The following is an 11031-nucleotide window of genomic DNA, read 5'->3' as shown; positions in this document are numbered from 1 at the left end:
ACCTTGACTAACCTCATAATCTCGAACACATTGTCCTACCATTGATATCCATATTTCAGGATACCCTGGATCCTAAGAAACCATTTGGTATCCTTCACCATTCCTCTGATATTTTCACCTTCCCAATTATCTTGTACCTCATTTGTTAAAAAGGTTAAACAAGATTTTTACATAAATAGATAACACTAGACACGAGTCCCAATTTCTTGTCCAAAAGTTTTTTTATTCAAGGATTAATTAAAGGATATGTTTTAATATTTTTCATTACACATACTATTTCTACTATAACAAATGAGTGCTCCCAAACAAGGGTTTTTGTCTTTTTGTCCTGCCTTTTCCAATTGTAGTCTAACCTACAAAATTCCTGGGAGCACCGCCAATCATTAGCAGTTTAAGATTCACTTGATAACTGTATGCATATTGGTATTTCATCGTAATAATTATTTTTGTACCTTAGTAAAATTGTCTGACTAGTGCGGTTCCACACAAAGTACTTCTCTACACTGCACCCTTACCTGAGTCTGACCGTGATAGCTACCAGGGTCGGCTTCCCGGGTCACTAGACCCAGGTTATTTTTCAAGGGCCACTGAGCCACGACTCGTTAGACCCAGCATTAACCCAGGTTTATTGCAGCAGTGGAAAAGGAGTAGTAGAGATCACTTAAACCTATATTTGCAGGTTTAGATAGAATGCAGCGCTAAGGAAGGTGATGAACTATAAGGCCTAGCATGTCCTGACTGCCACCAGTTGCCTTTCAATGCTATACTGAAAGGTCACATGATGTCACAGCTAAATCACTCCAGAGGTGAGACATACAATGACACACCTGGGAACAAGGAGCTGTGGCACTCGGCCATTTTCACGGAGACCATTATTAATATACACAGGAATGTAATATATGAAATACCAGCACACTATACATGCTGCCTTGCCTTCCTATGTGATAAAAGCATGGTTAGTCTTATTTAATTAACATCAATAATCTCTGTAAAACATGTCTCCCACAGGAATCCCTGATCAATAGGATATAACCCATTAGTGCCAAGACCGTCACATTATAACATGATTAAAATGATAATAAAAAGGCCTAAAGGAGTGGTGCTTCTATGTAAAGGTAAAGGCGGTTATGTAAAATGCAGGATGGCGGACGATTTATGATGATTATCGTGCAGAACCTGATTAAATATGTTAATCTCCTCTAAGTGGTGTGCTAAGCAGCAGAGGCTGGCGGATGCTTGCTGTTACTCATTTGAATATGTATATCTGTCATTTAGTAATTGGCAGGGGTCTGCACCAGCCTGACTTTCATAGGCTTGCAGTAGGCAGAGGCTTTTTATTATAAACACCCTAGCTATGCTCTTGTATTGATGTTAAAAGGGTCACGAACAGCCGCCACATTTTTGTGCATCCTGATAATTGTTTTACAACCTGGGCAGATTATAGTTTACCTGATGCTTTCTCACAGTGATCAGCAGATCAAAGCGTTCACCTTTGCTTTACATTTTCTGGTTTGACAGCTGAGAGGTGAGGACATGCCTCGGCTTGTCACTCTGGGACTGGTGAGACGAAAAAAGAATCCACCAGTCAGTCCAGCTCTGTGGGAGATGTGACATCAGTGACAAAGGCCCAGACTGTGCATATCAGGGACAGGCCCCCTCCTGCTTCCTCCTACCTGCATTCTGGCTTCCAAGACTGCTCTCATATCAAGAGATGTCATTTACATGCTGGTGCTATTGCCTGTCAGTGCAGGCTATCTGTGTATGATATGTCTGTGCACCGAGTGCATTACCGAACAGCTAGGACTGGGTGAGGGAGATTAGCCAACATGGCGTCTCCCTTTTGTTTAGTAAATTGTATTATTTTGATACATAGTCTACATCTAGGTTATGTCAACATTATCCAGTCACATGCGGTTAGTGTAACATTACATACATTCATTCCCATAGAGTACTTTGATATGCTTCGGCTGTGTCACTGATCTTGCCTAAACCAGCTACCACCACCCTTAACATTGGTAGTTGTTAATATCTGCGGTGAAAATCACTTAAAAATACTGTAAAGAGCGACATCATTTACTATATTGGCCAGTGTGTATGCCGCCGAGCAATACGCGGCCCTGCGGGTTGTTATTGACCCCTCGCTGTCGACCATGCATGTAGCTCAATTTGGACCGTCGTCCAAAAGCTGAATGCACGGCCCGGCCGCGGCGTGACATCACTGAGCGATATCGTTGTCATATCACTCAGTGTGTACGCATTGTCGCCTACCGCCCCGGCAGGGAAGGGAACACGCTAGGCGACGTCTAGTGTGTATCTACCTGAAGTCCACAGTGGTTCCCAAATGCTGTGCTCAAGGAATCCTAACAGTCCAGGTTTTAAGGATATCCATGCTTGAGCACAGGTGGCTTAGTTAATACCCCAGTCAATTTAATTTAATCGTCTGTACTCAAACATGGATATCCTTGAAAACTGGAGTGTTATAGGGTGCTTTGAGGGCAGAGTCTGGAAACCAATGCTAGTATAGTTTCTTTAAAATAAACAAAAAAAAGTCTGCATAATTAGGAATATATAATTAGTAATGACCTACAGTATGTGTCTTGTCTTAATTCTGCTTATCTATCAATGATAGGAAATGGACACATAAACATTAGGTGGCCCCTCAACTGAAGAGCTTACAATCTACAGAGCAATGACAGCTATCAGCCTGTGGCAGTGATCTCACCACATTCACTGACCATGGTGGACCTGTAAAGGATATTGGAGATGCAGCCCCAGCAAGTCAGAGGATACAACCTAAATATTCAATATTAAAACCAGAGTCTGTCTGCCTGACAGTGATGATGAGAACAATACAATGCCTGCTCCCTTTATTTTTAAAATGGTTCTTTCTTTCATTCATGGTAGTGTTGTACAAGCTGCACCATTGCTGCCATAGGGGTGACATGGTAACAGCAGCAGCAGGGATATGCCCAGGCAATGACCAGGACACAGCACACAGACTGTAGATTCGTCACCAGGGGGGCGTTCCTATGGAAGCTGATATAAGGCGGTGCCTGCCCCGATTCCCCCGCAGACGGCGCTTATCCCTGGCAGCAGCAGGCGTGTGTATGCGTACAGGGAGCGATGGAACTACTGAGGACGATCACCGCGCAGCCCAGCACCGGCAACCGGGTGTGCGAGCTGGGCCGGGTCTGTGACCCAGGCAGGACTCGCTGCAAGCTACCGGCCGAGGGGGAGCAGCATGTGCACCACACCTGCCCCGAGGAGTCCCGGATCATCACCGACCCCATCACCGGGCGACGCTACCGCAGGGGCAAAGTGCTGGGCAAGGTAGATGCTGGGACAGTGCATGTCGATGGTCTGCTGGAACTATGTGGATATTACCCTCTTATTATGCACTATGGCTGCAGGCAGTGAGGGGGCATATTGCATTGCACTAAGATCCTCCGTGCTGGATGCATGAAATGCATTGTGCATTCATGTGCTGAAAGTAGGGCATTGTATACTGATGTGCAGGATGTATGACATCCATTTGTATACTGATGTGCAGGATGTATGACATCCATTTGTATACTGATGTGCAGGATGTATGACATACATTGTATACTGATGTGCAGGATGTATGACATACATTGTATACTGATGTGCAGGATGTATGACATACATTGTATACTGATTTGCTGGAAGTAGGAAATTGTACATTATATTGTATGATGTGCTGTATGTAGGACAGATGTATGTTCATGTGCTGGTTGTATGACATACATTGTACATCGATGTGCTGGGTGTATGACTTTTTTGTTTGGTCTGTGTCCCCCCAATAAGTTACAGCATTACAATTACCCCTGTGCTGTAACCTGTCATTAGTAATCATTGGCCCTTATACTGTGGGGTCTATCGTAGCTTGGTGATTGACAGCATCAGGTCTACATGAGTGAGTCAGACTAAGCAAATGTATATATCTATCAAGCTATACCTAATATATAATGTGTATTGTAGCTGGTGATTTCTCAGTGTGCTCAGTATAGATATGCATGGGGTTCAGTTGGATTATGAGTGATGTCTGATCTTGTGCATACATACTGCATGTAGCACTGATTGTGTATGTTATATGCACATTTATAGGGCTGCAAACAAAGAATATGGAATTGGGGGTGAGCTTGTCATTACTGGAGTTGCAGTGTATTTGCATTTATCTATTGTGAACAGACTACAACTGAATTAGTCTCTATTTACTTTAAGTAAATCCCTTATGTGATGCAGAGCACCCTTGTAAAATGACTTATATATAAATATCTATTGTATATGTTCCACTTTAAATGTTGCAACATGTACATTGCAATTCTGTGGCTTAGATGGAGGAATGCATTGCAAGGCTGTTTAAGCTACTTGGCCCGTCCCATCCTTATCATTTGTTCTTATTTCTAGGGAGGATTTGCGAAGTGCTATGAAATGACAGACTTGACAAACAACAAAATCTATGCTGCAAAAATTATCCCCCATAGCAGGGTGTCCAAGCCTCACCAGAGAGAAAAGGTGGGTCATTTATTCTTTCTTAATCTCTGCACTTGAAGCTGCTATGTCTGACACTTGCAGGCACCAAGTAGTGTTTGCAATATGACAATAACATGACCTCTACTTTGCAGATTGACAAAGAGATTGAATTGCACCGTACCCTGAATCACAGACACGTTGTGCAGTTTTATCACTACTTTGAAGACAAAGAGAATATCTATATATTGCTGGAATACTGCAGCCGACGGGTAAGCATGTCTTAGCTGCTTTCTCATAAGCCTGCAATGTGTATGAGCCCCTTATCTGTGCAACATCTCCCCAACGCAAGCTAATGACATATCCTCTCTCCAGTCAATGGCACATATCTTGAAGACAAGGAAAGTACTGACAGATCCTGAAGTGAGATACTACCTCAAACAGATTGTCTCTGGCTTGAAATACCTACATGAGCAAGACATTCTCCATAGAGATTTAAAATTAGGTAATTCTTTTTTTTTTTTTTTCCCTCAAACAATTTGCCAAGTGTCTGTAGTGACCTTAATTTGCATTTTAATGTAAGCTACTGGTAATTTTATAATGTATGCAGACTATTGCACAGTAGTTTTTTTTTTTTTTTTTTTTTTTTTTTTTTTTTTTTTTTTTTTTAGCCTGAGGCTTTGACGGCTGATGAAGGATTTTGGTTTATGGTAACTAAAATTTGTTTTCCTTTTCTAGGAAATTTTTTTATTAATGAAAGCATGGAGCTGAAAGTGGGTGACTTTGGCCTTGCGGCACGCTTAGAACCTATGGAACAGAGAAGAAGGTAGGTGTATTCTACCTGCTCTCTGATATGACTGTGGCACACATCTTATGCAGGTGAAACAAATTGGGATTTTTCTATTGAGGCCTAAACATCTCCTCTTGGCTTTTTCCACAGAACAATTTGTGGCACACCAAATTACCTCTCGCCTGAAGTGCTTAACAAGCAAGGGCACGGTTGTGAATCGGACATCTGGGCCTTGGGCTGTGTAATGTAAGTATTCTGCTAGTTATTTCCTATGTGTGAAGATGTGCTAGAAGCATATTGGCTATATACAGTAGCTACAGCCCGTGACTTGTGTTTGGCTAGAGACTCTGGGCAGGATATTAATTTGGACTCTGTCATGGCCCTCCCCATTCTTTGTTTAAAAAAAAAAAAAAAGGTATAGTGATCTGAGCCTCATTGCCCCCTGGGCTTTTGGCGTGAGTCTTGGTTACTTAGTGGATTTAGGCAGCTCTAGGTAAGGATGTGATGCATTAGTCTGGAAGAGGAGCTGGCATATGTACCATAGAACTAAACAGATCTGTTTAGCTTACAATATGTATGTTCGTGGTTGAATCAGTCCTGGCCATTTGTAGTGATGTGTAATACTACCCTTAGGGGGACATTTACTAAGCAGTGATAAGAGTGAAGTGCCCATGGCAACCAATCTGCACTGAAGTAACATCTATCATTTGCGTACTATAAAATTATACAGAACTGCGGATTGGTTGATGGGGCGACTTCTCCACTGGCTCACTTCTCTGCTCTGATCACTGCTTAGTACACGTACTCCTTAGCTTCATGTTACTATGTAAGGTACAGAAATACATGATGGGGGATGTGTTGATCCTTCAAGAATGGTTACCCATACCAACCAAAATGCTTCCAACCTTTTACAGTCTGTGCTAGACAATTGACAGTAGTTGGTTGCTTCACTTTAAATCTCCCACAAGAAAGTTCATGATGAACTAGTAATATGTTGGCTATAAAGGTGGTTTAATTCTTCACTAAATGTTTTATTCTGTTCTAGGTATACCATGCTACTAGGAAGACCTCCATTTGAAACCACAAACCTTAAAGAGACCTACAGATGTATCAGGGAGGCACGATACTCCCTGCCCTCCTCACTAATGGTGTCTGCCAAGCATCTCATAGCCAGCATGTTGTCCAGAAACCCAGAGGACAGACCAAGCTTAGAAGACATCATCCAACACGACTTCTTCTCCCAGGTGTGTAATGAGCATGCTCTGCAAATGTATCGTTTACCGGTCTCTGAGACTGCAGGTAGTAACTTTCCTCCCTCCCCTCCCTCCCAAATCAGGGCTTCACACCAGACAGACTCCCATCATCCTGCTGTCACAGTGCACCTGACTTCCACCTGTCCAGCCCAGCTAAGAGCTTCTTCAAAAAAGCTGCTGCAGCTCTGTTTGGTGGAAAGAAGGAGAAGGCAAAATACTTAGATAATCACAGTAAGTTACCTCTGAACTTTGTGCTGCATAGACTAAATGGAAGAGGCTGCGGCCCCTTACTCATTTCGCATCATGTAATTGCTTGCTAACGGGCTGTCTTTCTGCAGATAAGTTTGCAAAGGAAGAGGAAGAAATCTACAAGCTGAGACAAGAATTAAAGAAAACATCGATCTCTCACCAGACTCAGAGTCCCAGAACAGATGAGGTTGGTTGAACTTGCAAATTGCTGGGGATGAGGGTTGTAAACAGGGAGCCTTTAATGTGCTTAAATAGAAGGGATAGGTTTTTTAGAACTTTGGTTTTTTGCTCCATTGTGATTCTTGCGTTCTTTATCACCTTCTAGGAAAGCAAAACAGTCTCAAAGTCAAATGTCCTTGACAGACCTGACAGGCAGCAGATGGGAGACACTATAAGAATGATTGTTCGAGGGACCCTGGGCAGCTGTAGCAGCAGCAGTGAATGTGAGTATCGCAGCAAGCCTATAGATAGATCTAGGGACTACTGTATTGATGGCGGCTGGCAGTATTAAGCTTCCAGCTGCCTTGGCACTGTTACTAATCAGATCACTGGCTGGGATAAACCAGTGGCTGGTGGTGATTGCTGAGCTCTAAAATACATTGGGGGGGGGGGGGGGGGATAGACTTTTGTATGTGTATAAGAGTTCCTTGGACAAGCTGACTGGTATGTAATTAGTAGTAATGTGCATTCCTTCCTTCCAGGTCTAGAAGACAGCACGATGGGAAGTGTTGCAGATACTGTTGCGAGAGTCCTCAGAGGCTGCCTAGAAAACATGCCAGATTCAGACTCCATTCCAAAAGAGCAGCTAAGCACCTCCTTTCACTGGGTCACAAAGTGGGTGGACTATTCCAATAAATACGGTTTCGGTTACCAGCTGTCGGATCACACGGTTGGCGTTCTGTTTAATAATGGAGCACACATGAGCCTGCTGCCTGACAAAAAGTAAGTATTGCTCATTCCTAGTCTGTTCCTGTGCCCTTCGCCCTTCTCTGGTCTCCTGCCCCCACGGCCTCTGTTTTCTTACACTTGTGGCATTTACCTTTGCAGGACTGTACACTACTATGCAGAGCTTGGTCAGTGTTCCATCTTCCCAGCTACTGAGGCCCCTGAACAGTTCATCAGCCAAGTTACAGTTTTGAAATACTTTTCCCATTATATGGAAGAAAATCTCATGGATGTAAGTCTTTCTGCTTTTTAATGGAGTCCGTACTTAAATGTGTTCTGAAGCTGGGTTCAAAAATTAGGCACTTGCAAATGAGAACTGGACATTATCATGTATTTGGGTTACATTTATGCAGGTGGTGCTCAGACTACAAAAAATAATTTATAGGAGCGCTGAGAAAATTTCATTCAATTAATAGTAGTTTTATTTAAATACATTCATAAGACCAAATAAAAATACTTTAAAATTGTGCAATTTGATTCAAGCCCATGTCCATATCTCCTTAAGAAACCATCGCAAAAGGCTATATATGTACCAGTCCAACTGACTGTTTGTAACAGACTTGTGTCTCAGTGCTCCAATGGACACCAAATCCCTTTATGTAACAGTTTTTTACAGTCTCTGTGGTACCACTTAAATTTGTATCCAAGCATGGGGGAGAGCGCTGTGGCTGCCTGAATAACCACAGCGGTATGCTACGATCCCTAGTTTTTGCAGCCGTAATATGGAGAGCTTGTTACTCACGGCTGTCACGGCTTTAGCTTCTCTTGCAAGGGGAGCGGACCTCCTTAGCCAGGCACCGCTTCAGCTCTGTCCCCAATCAGAACGGCTCGTCGGCCCGCCGTGCAGTCACAAGGAAGATGGTTGGACTATGGGCAGTAGAATCACAACAAAAATGCCCCCCTTACGCGTTTCTCCGCCGTTAGGGCAAGCAGTTTCATCAGAGGAATGGTGCTCAGACTAGTGACACTTTTGATTTCATGGGAGAAGGAATCGGTGATCTATAGATTCTAGAACTATGGGAGATATTGATCAAAGCTTTGAGAGTACCAATCTGTCATTTGTATAGGCTGTTTGGGGAAAAATAGTTATAAGCAGATTGGTGCTTTGGGGTAGAAGTATGAAGGGTTGTTATGAGGGAAGTGGTATCTGTGCACATTATACAACTCCAGCAAATAAGATGTAATACATTTTGTACATATCTGGTAAAGAGACGAAGCAGGAAGTGCTGAAGTGGAACAATATATAATCTCCCCCTTTTGCTCTTATAATACATCCTCCCCACCCTCCCACTACTCCTCCTAAATCAGAGCTTCATAAACATAATCCTCATACTGCCAACAGAGATCCGCTTTTGAGGATTTCTTTAGGCTTCAACAAGAGTCTCTTAATGGGTCTATAATTGGCAGTCCTGTTTCCATGGGCAGAAATCCACAAAACATGACCTGTTTGATACTTGAGGATAGTGGTTGAGGATCCCTGCCCTAATTTGAGTGGGGGCAAATAATCTTCCCATTCATCTGAAGATAAACTAAGTGACCTGTCTAATTACAACTCAAGATATAATGTAATATTGGTGCAAGTGAATTGACGCTTTGCTTTTTTTTTTTTTTTTTTTAAGGGCGGTGACTTGCCTGGTGTGACGGATGTGTGCCGGCCCCGCTTGTATCTCCTCCAGTGGCTAAAGTCAGACAAGGCTCTCATGATGCTTTTCAATGATGGCACATTTCAGGTAAATACATTAAGTTTTGTTCTTTATTTAAATGTGTAAAAGGTAGATGATGAAGGCTTATGACTTTGAGTAGTTGCTAATTAAATTTCTTATAACAGGTAAATTTCTACCATGATCACACGAAAATTATCATTGCCAACCAAAGTGACGAATATCTGCTAACGTACATTAACGAGGATAGGATGTCTACTACATTCCGTCTAAGCACGCTCCTCTTGTCTGGTGGCTCTAATGACCTGAGAAACAGGATGGAATATGCATTGAACATGTTGCTGCAAAGGTGCAATTAACGTGGCGGAGGGCTGATGGAAACCTACAGGATAAAGTCCTTCACTGTGACGAGACCTATGAAGCTTTGGGACCTGGCATGATGGAAAGTGGAGGTGGTACGAATAAACTTCCTACTTGGCGTGCTGGGCTGGAACCAGATTGTAGATCAATTCATCCTGCTTTGTTGGATCCATTTCGTGTTCTTTTGAAGGATACTTTGTGGAAAGTAATGTGGTGACTTGTGAACCTTAAATTTTTTTGGGGGGTGAAAGAATCCGTCAAAGTGGGGTGACTATGTGTTTTTGCTCCATAGAGTAATTTGGTGGATGAGGATTTGGACTGAACATTTCTATGATTCTGAAGCGAATGTTGGCTCTAAAGGAAAAAGTCAAGTTATGGAATCGGCTGTGATCAATGCAGCTTACTGCTGCCAAACTGTGAACTATGGCCATATATAATATTGTTTAATACCCACGTTTGTGGCTGGACAAGTGCATTCCTAGTTCTAAATAATTTATTACAGCCCAAAAGTGAAGTATTTGACCTTTTTGGACTTTAATTATTTTAAGTATACATTGTATACGATGTTGGCAATAAATACATGAAACTACAAAATGCGTACTTGCTTTATCATCCATTACAGATGGGAAAAATGGGTGATAACAAATGGGAAATCTATAGGAGTTACAGATAGCTATTTGTGCTGGTAAGAACTGGTTTTATGGGCACTGAAGTACACCTTGTTGGTATGTAAACAAACCTAATTCTGCTTTTAGCATTCCAGAAACCGGGGCGAGTTGGGTTTTTAACAGGGGTAATGGTCATTTGGTTGACAGTTATTAGGTCGGCCACCATTGGTCGACAGGGTCACTAAGTTGACATGTCATTTGGTCAACATGATCATGAGGTTTTATTTTACTTTTTTTGGTGTCTTTTTTTTTTTTTTTCTTTTTCTTCGTACAGTGACGGGGAACCCCAATTAGTGCAGTGTCCCCTGCATGGCAAGCGAGCTTCGGGCACAGTGCCTCGCTCTACCACTGCACTCGGCACAGGTTACTGTTCCCAATTGTAGTCCACGTGGATTGTAAAGTATGAAAGGTCAAAAAATTAAAAAGTGACTTATGTTGACCGTTTTCTATGCTGACCTAGTGACCCTGACCTAATGCATGTTGACAAATAGTGGTCGACCTAATTGACTGTAAGCCTTCAATAGATCAAAGTGAAAAAGCTTTTCTTGTAACTGTTGGCTTGCTGTAATATAAGGCACTATAACCACCAGCATTGATTGGAAGTGCTAACCAAC

General features: G+C 42.4%; 1 protein-coding gene across 1 annotated transcript; it reads left to right on the top strand.

Annotated features, from left to right (window-relative positions):
• The first annotated feature begins 3058 nt into the window (after window positions 1-3058).
• On the top strand, window positions 3059-10343 carry PLK2 (polo like kinase 2). Its single transcript, XM_063962695.1, has 14 exons — window positions 3059-3330; window positions 4429-4536; window positions 4647-4763; window positions 4867-4996; window positions 5230-5317; window positions 5432-5527; window positions 6327-6525; window positions 6618-6765; window positions 6873-6970; window positions 7109-7226; window positions 7485-7725; window positions 7831-7960; window positions 9348-9458; window positions 9557-10343. The coding sequence occupies exons 1-14, from the start codon at window positions 3124-3126 to the stop codon at window positions 9746-9748; spliced, it is 1983 nt and encodes a 660-aa protein (XP_063818765.1). The 5' UTR covers window positions 3059-3123; the 3' UTR covers window positions 9749-10343.
• The last annotated feature ends 688 nt before the right edge of the window (window positions 10344-11031 follow it).

The sequence above is a fragment of the Pseudophryne corroboree genome, chromosome 1 (genome assembly GCF_028390025.1).
Source record: "Pseudophryne corroboree isolate aPseCor3 chromosome 1, aPseCor3.hap2, whole genome shotgun sequence".
Taxonomy (NCBI): domain Eukaryota; kingdom Metazoa; phylum Chordata; class Amphibia; order Anura; family Myobatrachidae; genus Pseudophryne; species Pseudophryne corroboree.
The sequence above is the reverse complement of the archived record's forward strand: the minus strand, read 5'-3'. Positions and strand labels throughout refer to the sequence as shown.

Excerpts from the sequence above, each read along its gene's own strand:
- PLK2 (XM_063962695.1), top strand. The coding sequence starts at position 3,124 with ATGGAACTACTGAGGACGATCACCGCGCAGCCCAGCACCGGCAACCGG. Across the intron at positions 5,528-6,326 it reads TGGGCCTTGGGCTGTGTAAT|GTATACCATGCTACTAGGAA; the intron begins GTAAGTATTCTG and ends ATTCTGTTCTAG. Across the intron at positions 7,961-9,347 it reads TGGAAGAAAATCTCATGGAT|GGCGGTGACTTGCCTGGTGT; the intron begins GTAAGTCTTTCT and ends TTTTTTTTTAAG.